This window comes from Liolophura sinensis, chromosome 6, assembly GCF_032854445.1.
Source record: "Liolophura sinensis isolate JHLJ2023 chromosome 6, CUHK_Ljap_v2, whole genome shotgun sequence".
NCBI lineage: Eukaryota > Metazoa > Mollusca > Polyplacophora > Chitonida > Chitonidae > Liolophura > Liolophura sinensis.
The window spans coordinates 54,443,044-54,469,386 of NC_088300.1; the positions used below are offsets into that span (position 1 = coordinate 54,443,044).

The 26,343-nt window shown below is 37.4% G+C and overlaps 1 protein-coding gene across 3 annotated transcripts; it reads left to right on the plus strand.

Annotated features, from left to right (window-relative positions):
• Nucleotides 1-3,302: 3,302 nt before the first annotated feature.
• LOC135468069 (UDP-N-acetylhexosamine pyrophosphorylase-like) lies at nucleotides 3,303-26,343 on the plus strand. Of its 3 annotated transcripts, none has more exons than XM_064746102.1 (11): nucleotides 3,303-3,398; nucleotides 5,203-5,669; nucleotides 17,573-17,777; nucleotides 18,277-18,452; nucleotides 18,661-18,833; nucleotides 19,912-20,105; nucleotides 20,281-20,421; nucleotides 21,974-22,159; nucleotides 23,761-23,799; nucleotides 24,102-24,162; nucleotides 24,298-26,343. In XM_064746102.1, the coding sequence occupies exons 2-11, from the start codon at nucleotides 5,393-5,395 to the stop codon at nucleotides 24,397-24,399; spliced, it is 1,554 nt and encodes a 517-aa protein (XP_064602172.1). In that variant the 5' UTR covers nucleotides 3,303-3,398; nucleotides 5,203-5,392; the 3' UTR covers nucleotides 24,400-26,343. The 3 variants fall into 3 exon arrangements, with proteins under 3 accessions (XP_064602172.1, XP_064602174.1, XP_064602173.1); XM_064746104.1 differs by having other exon boundaries at nucleotides 21,980-22,159; XM_064746103.1 differs by lacking the exon at nucleotides 3,303-3,398 and adding an exon at nucleotides 4,295-4,321.

Consider the following 26,343-nt stretch of genomic DNA (forward strand, 5'->3'; position numbering starts at 1 on the left):
ACTAAATATGAGTTAATTAATAAAGAAATGTTGTAAAAATATTTTAAAAATTCTACACCGCTTATCAACAAAATAAATAGCAAATAATCGTCAGTGCCTTGCCACTCACTTAGTGACGCCATTTTACCATAATATAGCTATTTAGAGTGACGTCACAAAACCTAGGAGCTCTCCCGTACCATCGGTATTAAACAATGTGACAATGTCAGAAAATACAAACAAAAACGCCTGATTTCCAACCAAAAAGTATCAGCTCTGTTCCGTGTTCAACTTAAAGGGCCGATGTTTCTTTTAAATTGGCGCTCGGTCAGGGCGATGTTCGTGGATCATTCAACGAACACAGCAGGACCTTCTGACTGATAACGGAACCTTCTTTCAGATTTTCATTCTGGAAAGCCACAATAGTTTTCTTCAAGCAATGACTCTCCCGAGGGGGGTTCCTTCCATCTCACCATGACAAAGTTAGCTGCAGTCTCCATCCCAACATGTACGCATTGTTACACGGGCAGCCGCTCTCAGTTGTCTGCTCGTAAATGGCTGGTCCAAAATGCACCCGCTTAACACTTAAACCAACCACAAAATCCAATTTATTGCATCGATATCTGTCTATCCACTATAAGAAGCCACAATGACAATCGAGATGTAGGCCTGATAGATTTTTTGACGCGACAGCCAATTATCACGTGACGTTTTCAGCGCTAGTGATTGGCTAGTTCACATGGGCTTCTACAACATGGCTACTGAGAGTGAATTGTCAGTCAGTGCCATATCACAAATAGCTTTCAAAACTTTGTAGAATTTTTTTTACATATTTTTCTGTGATAACTGTGTCCTATATTATGTATTCTATTTGTATATAATAGCAGACTTTATGTTTACTTTAAAGATCTGTCATTTTTACTTCCAGAGCACAATGGAAACACAGCATTTAGATTATTTCTAGACTGGTGACGTCTAATAAGTTGCATTTAACATAGCTGCATTTCCCCCTATACTTCTGTTTCAAAAATGCTTGGTGCTTAATGTGCTTGTAAGTAGCTGCCATTTAAGCATTCACACCAGTTACAATCAGTCCTATACCCCATGATGTAAACTGACATTTTACCGGCTACGTGCAGGTAACCAGTCTCAAAGAACGATTGTGTACTAATTTGCAAATCCTAACCGACACGTGATGTATCACCGGTGCACACATATACACAAGTCACTGTGGATGTGTTACATGAATTACATAATTTGTGTACTGCTGCTTAAAAAAAGAAAAACTCTGACTGCAAAAGTAGGGAGAAAACAAACAAACAAAAAAAAAAACAAACAAACAAAAAAAAAAAACAAAAAAAAAAACATGCACAGATAAAGAAAAGAAAACCACCATGTCCCTTTTACTTCTCGGTGTATTATCGCCTTGCTGAAAATATGCCACAAAGTAGGACAAACACAGCACTGAGTTTTGGTGGCGGCTCGCGGATAAGAGGCCTTTTTCGGAGGAACAAACGTACATGCATGTTTTGAGTTACATGCTGAGTTACATTGCCTGATTTTGGAAATTAAAAAAGTTCAGATATTAATTTTCAATAACGACTTCATCGCTTTTCCCCAGATCAAAATACCTCACCGATAAAAATAAAAGTGCATTAATTTGTTTGAACAAATTAAGTACAATCTCTAAACATCTGATTCTATGCAGTGAGGGAAACCATTGAACGATCTGTCAGTTCTGCTTCCACTTCGCCGTGCTCTTAGGAATAAATCATTTTTTTCCACCGCACAATTCCCTTTGCCGCCAGAAAGGGCTCTGTCAGTTTTGCTTCCGTATAATAAATTTTAGGTCTCTCACTTTAGCTTCCAGACCCAGCACAGTTCTATATAGGCCTTAAATACTGGAAATATGTATCCATATGTGTAAGAAATAAAAACCATTCGATCAGCGAACCATAAATAAACTTCATAATCCCAAAAATCATACATCGATCAAAACGAGCATCCTATACCGCCTTTCCGATTCAGGTCTACAGATGTGGCAAACTGAGAGAGCTTGGGTGGGCCTTATTAGAGGTTATATACACGGGTTATAAATATAGATTGGATTATGAGTACACAGTGCACCTGCATATCTATAGGATTATATGCACTCTTGTAGGTATGTAATTTTGGAGAGTTGTAAATATACAGGAATGACGCGTTACATTGATGAGCATATACCACTATATACATGTGTGGTTGATTTTTTGAGATAGCCCTATCTTTAAAAAAAATCAATTTTGACTAGCTTTATAGTTACCGTCTAGTTGGCATCACTTTAAATGGTTGATATATATATAAGATTGTAAGGGAAAGTTGGAAATGTCCAGAGTTACTCAGATTTATGAAGTTAAAACCTGCTGTGACGGTCTGAACGTATGATAGGTTAAAAAATAAGCCTACAGGCATGTTAAGTAACGCTTAAGCACAAGCGCTGTTGAATGGCTAATTGAGCTATTTTAAGCCTTCACAAAGTAAATTTCAGTGGGACATAAATCAAACTTGCGCACACCCACACAACCCACGATCGACCATCCTTAATCCTGTGGGAATACGTACATGGTCCAGATACAATACACCATATAAAGCTGTACGTTAATTATTTGCTTTAAAATACTACTGTGCATGACTGCATTTACATATAATTATATAGGTGTAGCCCATGTAATCTACGTACTGTTGTACTGGCATGTATCCCTACAGAAAAGATATATCTTGCAAGTCTTGCATCTGTTTAACACGAATCCATTCAGTTACATTGCGTCAATACACATGTTTACTGATGGTGTAAATAAACCATTTCTGACCGATTAATTAAGCCGAGATCGAGTTAGGCTAGTGGATTTGCGCTACAAAAAAAAATAAAATAGATTCATGTAGTTGAACAGCGACTTACAGTTATCATGCGGTGCTAGTTAAAGTCCGAGTTCATTTATTTGCTTTGGAATGAAAAAATGTTTGTGTCTCCGCTGCTTTCACCACGTGTGTAACTTTTACTCAATCGTTTGTCATTCAGACGCTTCGCGACCACGCCTCTTTTTGCGCATAAATACAAAGGTGCTTTCATTTCAGTGTTCAACAAAGGGCAAAAACTGACTAGTGAGCCAGCTTGAAGTAAAATATCCGTTCGATACTCAAGAGTGAATACATTATAATGAATATGGAATAATATTTGGTCTTACAAATTCAATTTTTTATTCATTGAATGGTGGAACTATGTTGTATCGCGCGATGTTGTACTGGGTTGTCGGTGGTAATACGTGTCATTTCCGGAATATGTTGTATACTATCGGCAAACGTGGCTTTGACAGCGGCAGTTTTAATCGTAAATACCTGGGACTCGGGCAGCTGTGGCTGGTGGCAGACTTGACAGACGGGTAAGTAAACTGAGTATACCAGCAGGCAAACTCCTCGATGCCATCTCGTTACTGTTAAGACCCCGACGACATATTTTAGTAGGCCACAGTTTCGGTGGAATCTGGGCCGTTTACGATCGGACACGGTGTGTGAACTCAAATGACACTTGATGGACACCCTACCATAGGCTAGCGACAATCGATGTTTTTATTAAATGTGACACGTGTATCTTTCATGTTAGATGTGGTACATATTACTGCAATTGCAACTCTTAAAGTCACCACATTGATGAGTGAAACTTGTACATTACATTCGTGATATATAGGGTAATTCTGTTTATGCCATGGTTGCACTCAATGTACTGCATGGATAGGACCACTACTTATAGCCAACTTGTTAAACTTGTGCAAGCCTGTCTCTCCTGTAAGCAGCGGTCTTACTTTCTACAATTCTGCCCCATGGACAGTGTCCCTTTATCTGCTTTATCTTATCGTTTTTATCTTTTGCCAGTTAACACTTCTATGATTTGCTGATTGCTACGGTTTCATTTTCATGGTTTTCTACCTGCACACAAGGTTTTGCTTACATCTTAACTTGTTCTTCAAACTTCTGAATATGACAGATCAGATGTTTGTTTCTAAGACCTTGCAATGGGGATGGTACATGTGCTTTCTGAATTGCTTTAACCAGATTCAAGATGTTGCATTTTAGAAAAAAATAGTAAGATTTGGACTGGTCTTCATGTACTAGATGTTTCAAGTTGAAGGAGCCACCCTGCATTGAATTGTAATATGGCCTGTTATGTTCTAGATCAGTGAAGTGGAACAAATTTAATTTAACATCATTGGTGTGTTGTGACCTAATTCTTCATCTTTAATGTTGTGGGTCTGCAGGTTGGTGTGTAAAGAGTTACATGGACAGTTGGGATAAGACTCTAACTAAGGTAATTTGACAAGAGGCTGTATTTTGCAGGTTACATGTGACCATTTTCCACAGTCATCCCTGCTCTAGTTTTATATTTTATAAAAAATGCATATTTATTATCCTCCCATTCATTGTTGTATCTAATTTTTTTTTAACTTACAAGGTATTTGTCGTTTGGAAGTATCAAAGGATACGGTATGTCTGTTAGTGCTGTTCTTGTTGACTGTGGTTTGTGGGTGATATTTGTGGACGTGGTCCAGCTGGTCTACTCAGCACGTTCAGTAGTAGTATTTCAAACATGTCCAGTGTGTCTGGTCATGCTGAATATAGTGTCTGGTAAATACATCCTAGGTTAGTCCCAGGCAATATCAGTGTATCAGGGGCGAGAGACAACATGTACTTGATATAGGAATGTCAGAAACATTCCACACACATATGTGATTTCACACATGTGCACTTCAATTTTCAGTTTCACATACTAGCATATACATTATTTTATGCATACAGTGTACGTGTAAATAAAGAAATTGATTAGTGATGATAGCTTTACACATTAAAACTTTTATGAACTATATATGAGAATGATAAATGTTAATAGAAATGTGTTGCATTAAGTTTCATTTGGGTACATTCTGTACACATGAACTCAGTGTTTCATGTGTGTATGTAGCAAATATCCTGCATTACGCCTTTTGAGAATTCAGAATTGCACTGCTTTTATTCCAGTGCCTCATTAAATTTATGTATCATTAACATTTAACTTGCAGATTTGTCATTTACCTCTTTGATTCGGCGTCGACATAGTGGGTGTGCTTGTATCAAACAGATGTCATGCTTGACGATGTGATTCGTGTAGATGAAGTTTGTAGAGACCTTGGTGTTTATTTGTTCTTTTTCCAGAAGACAAACAAGTGTGTTTTGTGTGGGTTTAGTTGTGGAAGCGGAGGTAGAGGAGACACAGAGCATACTGGGGACTGATCCATAGCTTTTCAGCAGGTACCCTCACACCACCCAGGCGGCTTCCGGTCGCTCCCTCCGCACCTTACATAACTTCATCCAGGACATCCTCCCAGCCAGACCTCTTATCACCATGGACATTAGCAGTCTCAAATCACAGCTCAGTGAGCATGGCCAAGAACATGTACTGAAGTTCTGGGACTCGCTCACTGAAGCACAGAAGCAGACTCTCTACAAAGAACTTTCTAGCATCAACGTGGCACAGGTGGGCGAATACTTCAAAAATGCCCAGGCTACTTTGCAAGCTGCTTCAGAAAAGATTGACGACCTCTTAGAACCTGTCCCTAAAGAGTTGTGTGGAAGTGTGACGCGAACAAGCGTTGATACGCTGCAGAAGTATGAGACTGAAGGTAAGACATCCTTATGGATGAAACAATAGCCATTGTGATATGTAAACAGGCAACTGCTGTTTGTCACGTTCAACTTTCAGGTGGCGCCATCTTTCACACATTTAGTCTGTGCTTAAAAGTATTTCCAGTCAGTGAAGTTTTTGAATTGAACCAATGAATCATGTTTTCAACAGCAATTATGAAAGGTTCCCCATCATTCACGATAATGGAGTCTTGTTAATTTATTCTTCTTTATGCACACCAATTTAATATGAGCTTTAACTGCGGAGAGTCAGAAACAAGGAAAATGGTTTTGAAACATTGGAAAGTATCAGTCAGGAAGAGGATGTTGTTTTTTTTCTTTGAGTGTACACTGAATCTTTTATACAGTGATTTGTCGTAACAAGATGGTAATAAATTAGGCTACATGTATGTATCGCAAGATGCTTATAGTTACACAGGGGGGCCTTCATGGCTCTGTTGGTTAGCGTACTAGTGCAATGTAATGACCTTGGAGCCTCGCACCAATGCAGTCGTTCAAGTCCAACTCATGCTGGCTTCCTCTCCGGGTGTACGTGGGAAGGTCTGTCAGCAACCTGCGGTTTGTCATGGGTTTCCCTCTGGCTGTGGGACGTAAAATACCAGTCAAATAAATAAATATATTTACACTTACATGTACATTGACATGTAACCTACAAGTGCTGAGTGGTGTATAACTACAATATTTAGTTATAGTTATAAGTTATACAAGTATTGTACAGAAATAGTTATGGGTATGTAATATTTACCTTTCGGCACATTAAGTTGTGAACTTTCTGCCTCAATCATTGTTATTGCTCTAAATTAAAGAGTGACAGTGAGCATTGCATGCATGTATAACACCCAAAGGAAGACGAAAAACTTCACTTTTTAAAAAATCAGTACATATAGCTGTGAAAATTTTCTAAGAAGGTTTAGATCAATGTTTTCAAATTTTTGATCAACATAACCATATGTCAAATATAGATAGCAATGTATTTGATGGCTCTAAATGTAGATATTCACCAATCAGGAGAACTCCGTATTCTAGGTGCAGAAAGTGACACACCAGATGGCCTGCTCTTTCTGAGATCTTTTAATGCTAAGATGTAAAAACCCATCCAATACAACTACATCCAGTTTACAATTTATCACAAGGAAAAATGTGTAACTTGTTTTTTAGCTTTTGGATGCCACTTCTTTGTGTTTATGTGTTGATATCTTTTCTTATTATATGAAATATATAAGGGGGCCTCCGTGGCCCTGTTAGTGTGCTAGCGCAGGGTAATGACCCAGGAACCTCTCACCTATGCCGTCGCTGTGAGTTTAAGTCCAGCTCATTTTGGCTTCCTTCCTGGCCATATGTGGGAAGGTCTGTCAGCAACCTGTGAATGGTTGCGGGTTTCCTTCTGGCTCTGCCCGTTTTCCACCCACCATCATTCTGATTGCCATCGTACAAGTGAAATATTCTTGAGTACGGCGTAAAACAAATAAGTAAATAAATGTGTGAAATATGCTTAGATGTGAGTCTTCATGAACACTGAATATGGTCTTCGCTTCGCGTGCATGTGTGTACAGGGTACATGTATCTTTTTGTAGTGCGTGATGCTAATCTGCTTCAACATGGAAGTAACAAGAGAGAGATACACAGTGAGCAGTGGATTGTATAGATCTACTAAGAAACGCTGTTTGACTTTCTAATAGATATTCCATGACATACGCATTCACAATTTTTTTTTCATGTACAGTGTATAGACGATGCAGTCTATATCAGTCATTAACATGTCATTTTGTTTAAAAAGAAATTGATGTTTAGTGTACAGGTTGGCCTCTTGATGGATTTGCCCCTACAAATTGTAGAGTCATGTAAATATGTACTCTTAGTTTATGGTTTGCAGACCTGTATTTGCTTAGTGGCTTATATCTGCTAATCCAGATGGGTGCTTTGGTTAGAAAATATATACATCTAGACCTGTGGCCTACCATACTTATCCAGTGTTGACAGACTGAACTATTTTAAGATAAATTACAACTCGCTATTAACAAGATTTTCAGATCTGTTTGAGCTTGTTTTGTCTAACATGTCAAATCTAATCTACATCATTTTTTTTAATCCAGCTGTCCAGCTTAATAGATATATAGCTTTTTGAACATGCAGTCGGCTTTGATCTGTGTTTGAGATAACATTGTTGTCATGTGTCGGTATAAGTGTTTTGGGTAAGACTGTGGCTTATCATATGTAAGGTTGAGTTCAAGTCCAAGGGGTTACAAATGTAGATTACCATTCATTGTACATGTACAAGTCTGTTCAAATGTAAATGTGAATGCAACTGACAATACATGTTGCAATAAAACTTGAATTTTTCCTTCTGCTTTCTTCACATGTATGTACACAGTTAAAATAGGTAATAAACACTAATTATGTGGACTGTGTCCCCCCTGATTGGTTTTACGATACAAGCAAGCCACATTGTCTGAGAATTGCAGTCACTGTCATTTACACACATACATGTGTATAGTGGTTTTGAAATGAATCTGAAAGTTTTTCAATGAAAGCTGCACTGAACAGATCCATTTTACTCTGCAAATAGGTCCAAATGTTATAAACAGTGGGGATTCTCTCTCTGGCTTTAGCTGTGTTTTCCAATGTACGTTCTTGCCATTTCGATGACAGTTTGTGGGCAAACTGCTAACAGTACTTAAGTATTTCAAGAGAACAATGGTTGGTCCGACTTGGGCACAAAATTCCTACTGAGCGGGAAAATGACCTCATTGCAGATCTTTGCAGTCAGTAACATTTATGTAGAGTTGCGTTGAACCGAAGCTGAAAGTTTCCGAATAAAAGCTGGTTAGTGGGCTGAAAAAAAAAACTGCATAAAATACATGTATCATTATGAATGATCTAATTGTTGCATCTGAGTCTAGAAGTGCAACGTGTACCACAGCGTTGCTGTACAGATTACGGAAGTCATCAAGGTGTTTAGCAGAAGTACAGTCAGCTCAGAGTATTGCCATGGTGTTTATGAGAAGGCTTACTAAAAGATAAGCCACTAGATGATGAATACCCTTGTCAGTTAATTTTCTGCAATTGAGCTGAATATTTAAAGGTTGTGAAATAGGGATCTTGGAATGAGGACATTGTCGTTTGCATTGCTACGGTCCACCCAGCTTACCTGTGCAGGTAGATAATGCTCAAATGACTTCTGAGTCTAGGTTGTAGAAAGTTCATGAATCAGACAATATAAGTTCATGAACTTCCAGTTAAAGTTCATGTGGGTTGCTGTTTTGCATAAAGAATGCACTGAGACTGCTCTGTGACATCTTTACCAGGACAATGCAGTTGCATGCAACAAAATGTTGATTTTGAAATGATAAATAGTCCTGACACAGATACTCCCAGAAAACAGGTTAACTTCAGACTGCAGAAATGAAGAGGCATCTCTAGTACAGCATTGCTCCCACAAATGTATATATTTGAGAATTACAGAACACCAAACATGATATGAAGAAATCAACTTGACATGGCTTTATTGACTGTTCTGTATGTATGCTGTGGTAAGGCTTCCGTTGGTCTTCTCTGTTCATTTGGATCTGATTACCTTGACATATTTGAGCCATATATTTTGGAACTTGGATTACAGACATGGGTCGGGGTGGGTGGTCTCAATGGCTAAGTGGCTCAGTTGGTTAACACACTCGCGCAGTGTAATTACCCTCGAGCCTCTCACCAAGTCGCTGTGGGTTCAAGTCGAAAATAAATAAATAAATACAGACATGGGAGCAGAATCTTAACATTAAATCCTGCATGCATGGTGGCCAGAGGATGCTCAGCCAGTTGGCGTTTGATACATGTGTACACTGACTTTGTGCCAATCAAGTTCCTTGGCCTCTCTACACGGATGGTGACATGATCGTCCAGCCCTCATACATGGTTGATCCACAGACTTACATGTACATGTATATTTATATAATATCCATAATCAGAAGCTAGATTCATGGTATTGGGCTACTCTGTACATGTATGTACATTATGTGATTGACAGACAAATCTGTTTTAGGTATGTTATAAAGAAATCAATAACATATGTTTCAGAATTGCTGACCTGCTTGATCGTATGACATACTAGATGTTAGAATAGAATCTACAATTATTTATGACCGTTTGAATTAATTGCTTGTAAATCTTTTGTAGATATTTAGTGGGTAAGCTACATGTACATTAAAGGTTTTGCAACATATAAAGATGTTAAAGTTATGTGACTTTGTTTAGTGGTGCTGTGCATTCTTATCAGCAGATACAAAGTCCAGTAAGATATAACATCATTGACTTCCTAGTTGGTGAACAGACCTGTGTGGACATACATGGTGCATCTTGGGATATGATAGACTTAAGAAATACTGCATATACACTGTGATAACTGCTGTCAAAAAGGAAGTGTCCAGTGTTTTTGGGACAACATCGCAGGCAGAGTTACACACAGGGAATGAAGCCATTATTACTATTCTACCACATTAAACACATATATTTTGCACTAATTTTCAGTTTTTGCACCTCTGATTTTTAAGCTGATACCTATTCACCTCTTTATTTTTAATACACTTCTCCTACATCCATCACTCCATGGAAAGTGGAATAGTCACAGGGCCCTCATGTTGAGAACCAATTAGAATACTACATTTTGCGCATGATATCTTTTGCATATATAGTGGCTGTCACAGTTGTAAGAGTTATGCATTCATTTGTAGAATTGAAAGTTTTTTAACGGTTCAGGTGGAGTTGCCTGTCCAGAACCAAATTACATTTAGAGCTGCCTCTTCAAACGGGAGCCACAATCAGTTGACTGTTGTCATGGTCTTTGTTTACCGTTTCATTTGCAGCTGTGGTATTTTTCCTTGTGACAGGAAGTAGAGCATACCATATGGATGTGCAAGTTTGGTGAGAGATTCATGAATTTGAATATATGTGACTGTGTGGTGCATCTGTCTGGCCACTTCCAAGGACAACAGCTGTTCATTGTTTTTATTGGTGTTCTGTGATATTTGTTACACTGCAGGTATTTGTCCTGCATTGTGATCCATTGTATACCTGTACATTTATGTGGAGATTGGTTATCAAGTATACTGCAATACTGTACTGTTTTGTGAAGTACGTATTGTTATGTATGACTATTTAACGTCTTCATGTACTGTTAGTCTGCGGACCTTTGTGAAAGCATAACAGGCCCTGTTATATATGTACAGCGTGGACCTGGCCGAAAGCACCTTGTTCAATGCTCTGTTTATTTAACTGGCTGTTCATTGGCTGTTAATTATGTGTCTAAGAATAGTTGAATCCACCTGGCACGTATATAAGCCGTGTTTTCTGTGCAGAGAGGAGGTATTTTTGCTGCATCCACTGGGAGCCAGGAGAGTGTGCGACGCTCTCGTATCGAGTCCATTATATTTATATGAGCTGGTGATGCCAGTTTCATTTGGGAGGACAGATTTTTATGCCGGCACCGTTTGTGTACAACAGTAGTACTGATGTCTGGTTTATGTGAATTTCTGCGGAAGTCACGTTTATTGGTGTTCGGATCTTTATTATGATTATACAGTGTGGACCGTGTAATTTGTTTAACACGTTGACCTCACCTGACCGACAAGGTCGTCAAGGACTCTAAACTGAAGTTTTCAGTTTTGCAAAGGACGTTCGTTCTGCCACAAGGTGACATTACTCTACGTCTCTGAACGGCTCGTTTGTGAGCTTCTGCGGGAGCTGTGACTGATCTGAAGTGGATTATACCTCCATGCCTGTATTTACCCTGTGTTGTGCTCTGCGGGTGTGACGTCATTCAAAGGCTTGACTGTTCCAGTTCTGTGTAACCAGTGTACTGTGTTCGTGTTCGCTAACCTGGCGAAGTACCTGTCTAGGACAATTTGTGACTTGTGTGAATTGTGTGTTTATCCCATGGTCTTTACGTTGGATCTCCTGGAACACGTTCCTTGGGTTGCAAAGGTGAACTGGAAACTTTTAAAGACCGGTAATACTGATGTGTATGTTGTTGTTGAACTGTCTGTAAAACTGTACGTCTCATTTTATATATATATAAAGCATTGTTTACATTGTAATATTGAGTCACTGAGTCTGTTTTCTGTTGCTGTTTTCAATACCGTAACAGTATAAACATGCAAAGTACAGTAGATGTATACTGGTACTCTTCTGGATTTTCTTTAATACTGTCTGTATTACTGAGAAATTGTCTCAGAGATCTTGTTGTACAGTAAAACCAAAACATACAGTGTAGTTTATATATAACTTTAGAAAGCTGTTAAAACATGTCATGTCTATTTTGACTCACCCTAGACTCCCTTTTTTATGGATGACCTGAATTTGGAACTGGATATTCTAGGGTTGCAGTTTTTGCCCCTCACTTATGTCATCATATTTATCTTGTGAACCTCATGTATAAATCTGTTCTAGTTGAAGTGCTGTTTGGTTGCCCCTATGGCTATCCTTCAGATATTGTGTTTAAGTCTGGTGGTAATTAGGGATTAAGGGCTTTGTAATTTTCATTGCTTAAGCATATTAGTGCATCAGTATATATTCACTAAAGCTATAGCACATATTACCCATATCTAAAACGACCCATTTAGGAATGTATCTTAGTGTGCATTTTTGTCTATCTGTCCTTCAGTGTTCCCAACAACCATTCATCTGATTGACTTTAAAGTTGCCAGGTGTTGAGGACACAAGGAAGCACGATATCTAGTAATCAGAAAATTGCGTATTACATATGCAAATTAGGGAATGGGGACATGACAATCTTACGCTTTTACATGTGATCCTCTGTCATTGATGTAAATGCAGTTTCATTATTTAGTATGTATGCTCTCTGGGGTTTCTTTTGGTGTGAAATGAACATTATAAAAAGTAGATAAATACCGTTTACAACACTTGCTATCTAGAAGTATTTTCCAAGGGCACTGCACTAGTAATTTTCATTTACCATTGAATATATTATATATATTTTGATGAATTATTGGTTAGTATTTAACACCATATCTCGGATCCAAATGTTTAGATGTGTATATATTTACCTTTATGTGTAGATGCAAGTTGTAATAGATTATTCCTTAATGACTTGACAGGATGTCATATACTTGTACATCACAGGCACTGATTGGCTAAAGAGAGAATGTTATGTTTACCACACAACTATTTGTTTCATCAGTATAGATAAGCACCTGTACTTTATTGACAGGTATGTACAAAATACATGCACCTTCATACATGTACAAATACATGTACCTTTGTTCATGATCTCAATATTGAAGGAGATGTATATAAACACTAACAAAGATTCAAGTAACTGTTTGTTGGCCAAAACATAGGTCATCAGTAAAAATATTTTGTTTGGGGGTAAACCAACCGACCTCCCAAAGAAGTGCCCTACCGTACCCTAAATACTCAACAAATTCAATCAGACATTGTGCATAATTTGGCATGTTAGAGGAGTATCATCTGATCTGAACAGGTTATTATACGATTTCTGTGTTTATCAGACCTGTCATATGCTGAGACCTGTCTTCTCCTTCAGAGTACTCACGGAGTGATATCAAAGTCCTCTCTGTTGGCTGTTGAGTCTCATCATTATAACAAAAGCATGTTGGCTGTTGAGTCTTAGCATTACAACAGAAGCATGTTGGCTGTTGAGTCTCATCATTATAACAAAAGCATGTTGGCTGTTGAGTCTTAGCATTACAACAGAAGCATGTTGGCTGTTGAGTCTCATCATTACAACAGAAGCATGTTGGCTGTTGAGTCTCAGCATTACAACAGAAGCATGTTGGCTGTTGAGTCTCATCATTACAACAGAAGCATGTTGGCTGTTGAGTCTCATCATTATAACAGAAGCATGTTGGCTGTTGAGTCTTAGCATTACTTAATCACCATTTTGGATTTTAAGTCTTGTCATTACTACAGCAGCATGTTGGCTGTTGAGTCTCATCATTACACAAAAGCATGTTGGCTGTTGAGTCTCATCATTACAACAGAAGCATGTTGGCTGTTGAGTCTCATCATTACAACAGAAGCATGATGGCTGTTGAGTCTCATCATAACAACAGAAGCATGTTGGCTGTTGAATCTCATCATTACAACAGAAGCATGTTGGCTGTTGAGTCTCATCATTACAACAGAAGCATGTTGGCTGTTGAGTCTCATCATTACAACAGAAGCATGTTGGCTGTTGAGTCTCATCATTACTACAGTAGAATGTTGGCTGTTGAGTCTCATTACAACAGAAGCATGTTGGCTGTTGAGTCTCATTATTACTGCAGCAGAATGTTGGCTGTGAGTTTTAGCATTGCTACTTAAGAGACATCAGCATTTTAGCTTTGAGCCTGATCATTACTGTATCACCATTTTGGATTTTAAGTCTTGTCATTACTACAGCAGGATGTTAGCTTTGAGTCTCATTATTACTATATCAGCATTTTGTCTTTGCCCGTCATTTTTACTTATCAGTATTTTGGCTTTGAGTCTCATCATTACTACAGCAGGATGTTGACTTTGCATCTCATCATTACTATATCAGCATTTTGACTTTGCGTGTCATCATTACTTCGTCAGCATTTTGGCTTTGAGTCTCATCATTACTACAGCAGGATGTTGGCTTTGAGTCTCATCATTACTTCATCAGCATTTTGGCTTTGAGTTTCATCATTACTACAGCAACATTTTGTCTTTGAGTCTCATCATTACTTCATCAGCATTTTGTCTTTGAGTTTCATCATTACTACAGCAGCATTTTGTCTTTGAGTCTCATCATTACTACAGCAGCATTTTGTCTTTGAGTCTCATCATTACTACAGCAGGATGTTGGCTTTGAGTCTCATCATTACTATATCAGCATTTTGGCTTTGAGTCTCATCATTACTACAGCACGACATACTTATCAACTGAAGAAAATCATAGCATCATACCCATATGTATGTGCATAATGCAGTGTGCTCTTTTTTCTTTATTGTACATGTACCACACGTATTCCATATTAAACTAGTACTCCATAATCAAATAACATTATGCCATTAATAATGTTGCAGCTCAATATCTCATTTGTCCTGGTCCTTTGAAATTGATTCACCATCTGTGTGAAGACACTTTTTTGATGAATTTGATCATTGAATAGATGAACATGCCTGATAAAGAAGTACTATTAAAACAATTTTCCATACACTTAAGGAATTACCTTGCAGAAGTCCTTAAAAACAGACATAAAGATTTCTTTATTCTTCATGTTTTCATCATTCTAGGCAATTTTTGAAAGGTTCACCTTTGGCTAGTCTTGCTAGGGATCTACTGCAATCATTCGCACCTTGGGAATAATGTGCTGTGTCGTGAGGATTTGCCACCTAAATATTAACTTAACCTTTGACTGGTAGAAATCCACTGACAAACAGTAGGTGCCCTCACTCCTCGTTAACCTGGGCTAATTATTTACCATCATCTCACTGGATTAAATGTCAAATGTCGCTCAGTAGACCTGGGTTCAACCGAGGGTACTGTATCTCTGAAAAATGCATTTTTGGATGCAGGTTACATGTACGTATATGTTATTGAGGAAATGTATAAAGATGTAATCCCATGTTTTTCTAAATCTCCCACCTCCACAGGTGTACATGTACGTATATATATATGTCTGTTACTGGTAATGCTTTATATGGCATTTGCTTTTGAAATGGTTCTCTGTTTCATGAAATTGTCATATGATTGAATAATGGCAGAAAAGGGATTCAGGTTGTTGATTCCAACAACACTGGGCAGAGGAGTCGTCAGGCCAGTCTTAAAAAGTAGGGTAGGTTGCTGGGAACTTTAGCCAATTTAAAGAAAATAACTTTGGAAGAAAAAAAATGTACGTTTCTCAAAATACCAACACAAAGTTTTAGAGCAGGGCACTTTATTGGATAGAGTTACCCTCAAAGTTAAATACTACAGCAGATCAACTTAAGACTGGGTAAATAGCGATCACTACCTTGACAAGCTACCACACACATCTGTCACTGGTTTTAATTGGATTTCTACAGGTAAATTTGATAAGGCTTGTAGTGATTTTCTGCAGTGGTCATGAATTGACAAGCCTTGTTCTAGTTCCTGGTGACCTTCCATGCCTATTCACTCAGTGTCTACATGTATTAGTGTCCATATGGTATAAATTAATGTGGAAAATCTAGGGTCAGATTTTCACTTTAATGTCTTGACTGAATCGTTTTAGAGTTTTACATTTGTAAAATTTCAGTCAGACATAACCATACATACACTACCCATTCACATACAAAGTGTTTTTAGACTTTTTTAATGTATAATTGTACACATTTTTCAGTGATATCAAAGAATATAAGATGTAGATGCTTTTTCATTCTGTTTTATTCGTTTGAATTTATTTATCTTTCTGTGTACTGTTATATGTACAGGATGTATTATTGTTATCTAGTAAGGCTTGATGATATGTCTTTATAGGATAATATGTCTACATATGTGTTAAGTTTAGATCACATACACAGTACTGTTTGGCAAGAGAGATTGCTTGTGCTGTAGGCCTGTGCATGCCAGGTAGATTCAGGTTATGTTTGATGTGGCAATGGAAGGCAGTATTGTTGTGATATTGATTCGGTCTGTCTCAGTGTTATTCATCTCACAGGCTTACTCTCTGTAGACCAGACCTGTAGACAGGAAGTTTACCTGTCTGTCACTGTTAGCAAATAACCCCTGCATACATGTATGGGTTGCAACTTCAGAAGTGTTGCATAATTTTGTGTAAAAAGAATGTCAGACAGGGAGGTATTGTTTGAGAGTATGAAGAATGCACTGTGATCTAAAACTCCACCTGTCCTGTCTACATCAGGATGTTGACATGGGCTGGCGGGGAATTTCATCCGAATAACCATGTAGCGTTATTCATGTATTACCATATGCTGTAGACTTTTTTCCCCTATGGAATGGAAGGCTGTTATAATGTTTTTATTCATTGTGCCAATGTTACAGCCTAAGTAATTCGCCCATGACTAAGTTGCACATTTTACCTAATTCTGTGAGTTCTCATTATCTTGGAAAGATATTTTGAGGTTTGTTTGAAAGGTGAGGTCACATCCTACAGGAAATATGGGGGCCTCCGTGGCTCATTTGGTCAGTACGCTTGCCCAGGATAATTACCCAAGAGCCTCTTACCAGTGCGGTTGTTGTGAGTTCAAGTCCAACTTATGCCGCCTCCCTTTCCTGCCGTATGTGGGAAGGCCTGTCAGCAACCTTCGGATGGCTGTGGATTTCCACCGGGCTCTGCCCGGGTTTCCTCCCACCATAATGCTGGAAGCCATCATATAAGTGAAATATTCTTGAGTGCGGTGTAAAATAATCAAATAAAGAAATAAATACTGGAAATATATGTTTCCACACCAAATATAATATATTTTGTCACATTAATTTGCCTAAAAATGCACTTTTATTAGGCGAAATTTTAGGTCATTTACCATATTATACTGTAATTTTGTATCAACATTTTCAGTGCTTAGCTGTTTTAAAAGTGCATCTGAAAGTGCCATCATCTTTATACATCATCAGTCAGATAATAATCTGCGTGATGTATATGCTGTGCATTGTATCTCTAAGTCGATAACATTTTATAGACTTTACCATACACATGTAAGTTTTCGCATGGTTGCATACATGGTGCTAAACCATTAAACCATCATGATATATTTTTGATGTCTTGTTTGTGGTCTGTGATGTGCCGTAATGTAACTTCAAAAAGGCGTTCACTGAATTGTTTCATGTGTCATTTACCAAATGAGCTTTCTGTGAAGATTTTCTTTTACATGTAATTAAAAACAGTAATATACAGGGATAATTTACATTTGTGTTTTCTCCATAGGGTTGAAGCAGATCAGCAATGGGAAGGTGGCCATGTTGTTACTGGCAGGGGGTCAGGGAACCAGACTGGGTGTGTCTTACCCCAAGGGCATGTATAATGTTGGGCTACCCTCAGGGAAAACCCTGTACCAACTGCAGGCAGAGAGAATCCTGGCTGTGGAGAAGCTGGCAGAGAAAGCCACTGGCTCTAAAGGAGTTATACCCTGGTAGGTTTGACGTATGACAGTATGAGTTCCAGTCCTCTTCTTGATGCTGTTGGGCCTGGATGACAGTAAGCAGTTGACAATGCATGTGTGGCTGTTCAAGCAGTTACAGGTGTACATATCTGTACGCCACTTGCAGAAAAGTTTGTTAGTATTTTTCCAAAGGCTGGTTGTTTGTTGCTGGCCACTTAGATTTTCCCACCCATAAAACTACCCCCATTGTAAAAGTGAAAAATTCTTGAGTATGGTATTAAATAACAATCGAATAAGTTAATAAATAATTTGTGTCGTACATGACCAAAATACAGTGATGTGCATCCGAATTGACAGTGTTTGATAGGGGTGAAGTTCATGTAGTAAAAAGCTGCCCAAACCACCCAGTGTCCGCTGTATAATGGCACTGGCTGTGGTATAGTTCCCCTCTGAGATATCTTCCCATGTTGTCATAATATGTATATTGTACATGTATACCGTGTTCATCTTCATCTTTTCTGACGGACAGGTATATCATGACCAGTGAACACACCAAGGAACCCACAGAGGACTTTTTCTCCAAACACAACCATTTTGGGTTGAAACCGGAAAATGTGATGTTATTTGAACAGAATCAGTTACCGGCTTTAACGCTGGAAGGGAAGCTGATATTGACAAATAAAGCAAAGGTTGCATTGTCCCCAGGTAATTCTTAAAGCCGTCAATAACATAAGTGTAGGTTGTTCAATGTCTAGGATAAATAAGGGATTTTACTTCATTTTAGATAGTTTTTTCTGACAAGTTATTTTTTATGTAGTTCCATATTGTTGATTTCATAGATCAAAATAGATCTAGAAGCCGAATAGAAATTCCCTGTTCTGTTCTTATTATGCCTCAATTCTCTGTTTACCAGATGGAAACGGTGGCTTATACAAGGCTCTGAAGAGCAGCAATGTACTAAAGGATCTAGAGCATCGAGGAATAGAATTCATTCATGTCTACTGTGTAGACAACATTCTGGTCAAAATGGCCGACCCAGTATTCATTGGCTTCTGTATCCAGAAAGGAGCTAATTGTGGAGCAAAGGTATTATATATGTGCATGTTTACAATTATAAACAAAAAGTTGGACAACTCTACTTCTTCATTGTGGACTTATATGCAGTTAATTTTACAGCTTTGTATATGCAATTAGCTTATCTTGGTATCTTAGTGAAATCCAATTGTCATTTTATGAGCTTAATTCACTTGATGTCAGCAAGCTAAATACATGTAGTATCACCAGTAAAAACCATGATTTAAGATATATTTTCTGCATAGGATGGACTCCCTCTACCTTCAGTATTCTACCATTTGAGAAAAGAAAATAAATCCTATACTGGTACTAAGAAAAAATTAAACCCAAGAAACCTAACGTCAGGCATAAGAACATTGTCTTGATTGTTTGACCTCAGGGGTCACTTTCAAACACTATTAACTGTGTGGGCCTGTTTTACAGAGTTGTCACATGTTATGCCGTGTGGATTTACCGTGGTGAAATTGATTGATCAACTGTGTGGGCCTCTTTTACAGAGTTGTCACATGTTATGCCGTGTGGATTTACCATGGTGAAATCGATTGATCAACTGTGTGGGCCTCTTTTACAGAGTTGTCACATGTTATGCCATGTGGATTTACCATGGTGAAATTGATTGATCAACTGTGTGGGCCTCTTTTACAGAGTTGTCACATGTTATGCCATGAGAATTTACCATGGTGAAATTGATTGATCAACTGTGTGGGCCTGTTTTACAGAGTTGTCACATGTTATGCCATGTGGATTTACCATGGTGAAATTCACATGCATGTTTGTCCTCACTGTATGTTGTCATGGATTTTATGTGAAGCACAAGTTACCACTGCTTCATCATTTACAAAAAACATGATTACAAAGACATGATAGCAGAGTTTTGTCAAAGAGAGCCTTTAGGAAGAAGAATGTCAAATTATGAAATTACAATCATGTCACTGTGTCCATTTGCAATGCATTATGGAACAAAATTATGATCATATTATTTCATTAGCCACAATATTAAGGCATGGAAATATGTAATCATTAAATATTAGACATGATGGAAAGAATCTGGAGTGTATGATGAAGTTGGCATGGGTGTGATGTTGTACAGGTTGTGGAGAAGAGCTTCCCAACGGAGGCAGTGGGTGTGGTATGCAAGGTGGATGGTCAGTACCAAGTCGTGGAGTACAGCGAGATCACGCAGAAAACAGCAGAGAAAAGAAACCCTGATGGCAGACTCACCTTCAATGCTGGCAATATTTGCAACCATTTCTTCACGCTCGACTTCTTAAGAGATGTCTCTTTGTAAGTGGTTTCTCGTGTGAGTTAAAGATTTTATACCAGAGATTTTTGACAAAAAATACATATTGCCTAACCAAATGCTGTCCTAATTATCAGTAGTGGATGAGTTTAGAGACCATATGTGATCAGATTCCTGGTTTGTGTCACTATAATATTGTATAAATATTGTGTTTCTTAGGAACCATGAACATGAGCTCAAACATCATGTTGCCAAAAAGAAGATCCCGTATGTGGATGATGACGGGACAGAACACAAGCCTAGCAAACCTAATGGAATTAAGATGGAAAAATTTGTGTTTGATGTTTTTCAGTTTGCCACGTAAGTATGCAGTATTTGAATATGAACTTGATTTGTGTCTTGGCATGATTGTCCAGAAAGTTATATATTGGATTCTTAAGACTTTGATTAACTACTAATGCATTAGGTACATTTTCTGCCTGACACAGAATCTTCATAGATGTTGTATTGCACGTAACAATTTGAGCATGGTAATTTCCATATTAATACTCTAATGGATTTGATTTGTTAATGACAGCCACATCGTAATAGGATTGTATTTTAATAAGTATGTTGATAACATAAGTTTGAATATTCTTATCACTTGTGTGCATGTGTGAGGAAGTATCGAGTTCTGGAATATCTTTTTTTTTGGGGGGGGATGAAGCATGCAATTTTGGATCTTCATTTTCTAATTATTTTTTTTTTCTATGGCGTCATCTATCATGTTCTTGCATGCATGCAGGGCTTACCCCAGTAGTAACAAATTTCACAACGGCATGTGTAATTAGCACATCAGGTAGGCATGATCTGCAGCAGAACTTGTGTACACATGTTAATATTACATGGTATGCATGAAGACTTTGCTTGTGGGTGTCAGTGGAATGTGCGTGTAAATTGTACACTATGTAATTTCCAATGTTTACTTACAAGGAAGTTGAATTTAATACAGTATGTAGCTCTGAGAGGGAAAGATTTTCTCTTGGCTCTGCCATGATTAAATATCTCCACCCATAAGTCTTCATATTCTTCAGTATGACATTATAAAATAGATTGCTGACATTGACAGGTCATTTTGTTTCAAAATGTTTCAAATGTGTCATTGATTTTGCTAATATACATGTACATGCAATGGGCAACTGACATTTAAGACATTTGGAAGACATACATGTAAAGAAAGGAGGTCATCACATCCCACATCAGAATCATAAAATACAGTCTTTAATTTACTAGTTTTGAGATTTCCTGCTACTTAATTACCAGTCTACTGCAAGAATCTCACAATGTGAGGTAAGCTCGAGAGATGCTCAGGGATGAAGGCCCACTGCTCCCGGCATTGTATCTGTATTCAAATCTGAAGCACGTCCATGCTTGTACTCCATCCAGTCTGAAATCAGCAGCTACTTTAGTCAGTCTTGACCAGGAAATTTAATGCTAATCATCATTTGTTAACTTCACCTACATGTAAACATTATTATTAATACAGGTATATATTTTTTTTTATCAAAAACAGAATTCTAAATATCTACCTATCTACATGTACTGTGTAAGTAAATGTACTTGGTGTGGAGCTTAGTACTGAATTGTGTATGTACCTGGTTTAGGATAACTTACACTGGGTGAGAGACTTATATCTTGCTTAATCATTTCTAGAATCTAGCTTGATTCACTAGGTTTACATGCATTGTATACATGGACTAATTTGGCTTTTTCTCTCTCTTTTTGCCTTCTCTCCTCTCTCTTTGCTTCCCTGCGTGACCTTTAACTGCTTCCTGCCACCTCTTTAACTGGTCTGGTGTGGTCTGGTCTGGTTTTCCCTTACATTAACATTCCTTTGGCCGCCCGTTGTGTTCGTTCCTTCTCCCTTTAAATGTGACAGCAACTTTGCCGTTTGGGAAGTTATAAGAGAAGATGAGTTCTCTCCTCTGAAGAATGCAGATGAGGCAGGCAAGGACACACCGACCACTTGCCGTACAGCTCTGTGTAGCTTGCACAGCCGTTACTTGTCAGCAGCAGGGGCAAAGCTGCTGAGAGCTGATGGATCTCCTTACCCTGACAGGTATGGTACAATTAGTATTTCTGCATTAATACCAAGTCTGTCATCTGCAGTTTATAGCCCACATATATTATTATTGCCACCAAACTGGTTTTCATCTGCCTTGGTGAAGTTTTGTCTGTAAAATGCCTCAAGAAAGCTTATTGACTTGAAATTTTACCACACAAGGATGCACAAGAAATGAGTTCAAGCCCATTCTCAGGCATGAAATTTTCAAGATTCACATGCTTTTATTGTTCTTGGGGCATTAAGGAGTTTAAAGTGCACTTTAATGTGGTCTTAGATGAAGTTTCCTTGGGTGTGTCTTACGCAGCAGTCTCAGTGTGTGCCTGACATAACGCCCATGCATCAATATGATAAATGCGGTTGATTTAGCATTGCCCTGGAGATCACTTACCATCCACCAGTATGACACGTGACACGTATGAAAGTTTCCCAGTAAGTCAGCAAAGGTCATTGGTTTACTCCTGGTACTTTTCCTCCTCACATATAACTGCATATTATTATTTTTTCGATTGGTGTTATATATAACATTATTTATAATATGACGCCATAATCAAGAATATTTCATTTATACGATGGAAACGAGCGTTGCGATCACACAACTTTCTGGCAGACTCTCAAATACGGGCGGAAAGAAAGCAAACATGAGCTGGACTTGAACTTGCACTGACCATAATAAAAAAAAATTCTTCATGATGTCATGAAACAATAAGGAAACAAACCAATAAACCTTTTGATCATGGGCAATCTTGGAGGACCTAACGGTAGTCACATGATTTCACGAAATCAAATACTTTCTGGGAGAAAAATTTGTATACGACTTAAGCCCCAGTCACACCTACACTTAGGACTAGTTAAAACAATAAGCGAAAAATCTAGGGTAATCATCAAGAATCTTTGATTGATGGGACAATATGTCAAGGAGGCTTATCTCGATTGAAAGGCAGTTGGATTTTTTAAATTTCTTTTTCTGTTAAAGCCAGACACACATGTACTCTGTACTTGTATGTTGGAAAAGATCTGAAAAATTGCTATTAACTGATGTTGATTATCTCTCTTCTCATGATGCCTCATAGGCCTTAGTCTTGAATTGTTACTTAAAGGCAAACAAAACACTAAAATGAAGTATGTATTTTAACAATTTGTAAAATGAATTTTACATTTGACTCTGTTATTCAATGGTGGCCTTTTCTGACCACAGTGGAACCAGTGATGCCTCGGAAGGTTTTAACTACTTCATACACATTGGACTGCTACATTTTATTATTCAAAATGCATATACATATAGATCTAAAAATGTATTTGTTGATTTGACCATTAAACAAATTATTTCAGGCAAAACGTATAAATGTGACGTAATTGATACCTTCTGTGTCACTGTAGAATCTGATCTTTTAACATAATTTTACTCGATTAGAAAAATTCTTAAAAAAAATCTAACTGGTTTCCTGGACAGTTTTAAGTGATCTTTCATCTGTAATATACTTCAAGTTAATATGGTCTTTGCCTTCAACCCTGCCATATGACCCTTCCTGAAATGGCATGATGAATATCTTGTCCCATCAACATATGACGTTTTCTTTGTTTTCTCTCTTTCACAGCCTATCCCAGCCTAATGGCACTGATGGCACAGGAGACGGGTAGGCACATTTACATGTATTAAGTATCTCTCTTATGTAACTAACTAATTTAAAAGTGCATTTAACATTATTTTTATTTAATCTTTGGGGAGCGTTTTCTGAATACATATATCACACATTCTTCACACTTAAGACACAATAAATGGTTTCAAAGAAGGCAGGTACGTGTATTATATTAAAGGAAAAGATGTGCATACATGTAGTTTAGAAGTAATAACACTGACCCCAGCTCTTGATAAAGATGTCATAAATTTGCAGTAAATGCTTTCTTGTGAATGTTTGTGTTCTCTTTTGTGTTTCAGTAATTCCCCCAATGACATCCCTATTTGTGAGATCTCACCATTAGTGTCCTATGCAGGGGAGGTAAGTCTGCATGAAAGAATACAAAGATTTTCAAATATCACTGAGACTTAAAGAAATCATTTGTAATTGAGTAAACTATCTAAGGATTAATGTTATAGGATTACTTGTAATAAATTATTTTATTCATTTCCTCAGGGTTTGGAAAGTGTCGCTAAAGACCAGACCTTCACCACCCCAGTAATGCTGGAGCTCAGTTCAGATGGATCAGTAAATACATCTCAGCCTAAATCCACATAAACAAGACACCAAATCCTTGCCCTTTTTAAATCACAGGCTTTAAAACCTAACAACCTTAAAATTACACACAAGTAAATAATACCCTTTTTCAAACACCAACATTTTGACGCTGTGAAGTTTCAATCGTTTTTGCTGATCAACTAACCTTGTGATGTGGCTTGTCTGCCAGTTATCATTTTTGGTACAGTATTTTGACATTGTCATATCACATGTTGTTTTATGTTACATAGCATCAATGGGATCTATGCAAATCATTCTATGTGTTGGATCATCTGTATATTCTAAATAGAAGTCAATACCAAAGTATGCAAGTGCTTGTGTAGTTTCTTTTGAAAAGATTATATTTATAGTGAACAGTTCCTGTGATGTTTATTACTTGCCTAATTACTTCTTTAAGTTTTGATATTTTATTCTGCTCGTTACTGTTGCTGATGAAAACTGAATTATTTTTACTGTGTTTTTTTATTGAATGTCTCCACTGACTCATGATGGCTTGCTTTTCTGGAAATGTGCTTATACATTTTTTGGACACAAATAGATTATGAATTTTGTAAAATTGTAACCTGCATTCTAACCATGGCATTGGCAATATGTTAGATCTATGAATTCTCTGTAGGTCTTCATAAATACAACAATTACCTTCAAAGACCATTGTAATGAGATAAAACTCCCTTGTGCACATCTTCTCCATGTGTAGGTCCACAAAACTTCGCAAAGTTGAATTTGTAGTTTTATGTTAATAGCAGGAATATAACATATATTATTATAATACACTCCTGTGTGCTGTGGCATAGTTATACATCATATTAGAGTTTCTGTTGAGTCAGGGTTACAGGTATGTACCTGTGGACATGTAAATGGTTTACTGTTCTGGCATATTATTGCATATATGCAGTTGTTTTCACGATGAGAATTCTCATTATGAGCATGTTATGGTTAATAACTTATATAATTCTATAAAATTGGATGAAGGTCATTGCAATGAGTTTGTATATTATATTTTTGTAGTGTTTTCTTTTTTCAGTTTTGATAGGGGTAGTGGAAGATAACAGTGGCATTAAGAATGTGTTCTGTTGAACAGGGCTTTGAAAATGGAGACAAAATTATGAATCATATTATGTGATTCAGTTTTCTAAGTTTCAGATTATACAAACAAATTTCTGCGTGTTTCATCTTGCTAAATAAGTGTGATACATGAAAGGTAGAGTATCATTATTCTTGCAATGTGAATATTGGACACTGAACCACAAACCAGAATATAATCCAGAAAACTAATTTGATTAATCCTGTTAAAGTAGTTTCCTATATTCTGTATACCATCCAAATATTAAAGTTGGCATATTGAGTCCACTGTGCTTTAAATTAAAGCAATGTCATTTCCCCAAAACCTTTCACAAAATGTCACTCTGTTGCCATGTATATTGTTGCAAAACTCACCCTAATGATACCCTAACTCTGCAACCTTTTCTCATATGAACGAGCAACTTTCAATGTAATTTATGCACATTTTAAAATTTATTTCGGAGACAAAACTACATTCATTGGATTGACCAATTTCAGGACATCACAAATAGTATAATATTATCAGTCTACACAGAAGAATGCCTTCAGAATAAACACCTTGCAAACATGGAAAAAGGTTGAAGAATTACAGTAGTTGTTACTATACAGTTCCATTAGTGGTAAATTTAAACCTGTGAATTGATCATTTTCTTGCTTTCTTTCATGTAGACCTCGTAATATTTCACTTCATGTCATGTTATTCCAGCATTCAAGCCCACACAGAATATCAAACTTTTGCTCCAAGGTCTCATTGCTTACTTCATTTAATCAGCATGTAACATTTAAGTATCTGGGGTATGGGTTCCATTATCAATCTCCTGTATTTTAAGAAAATAAAGTATTTGTTTCTTTACGGGTGTTTGTTACCATGATTCATACTTT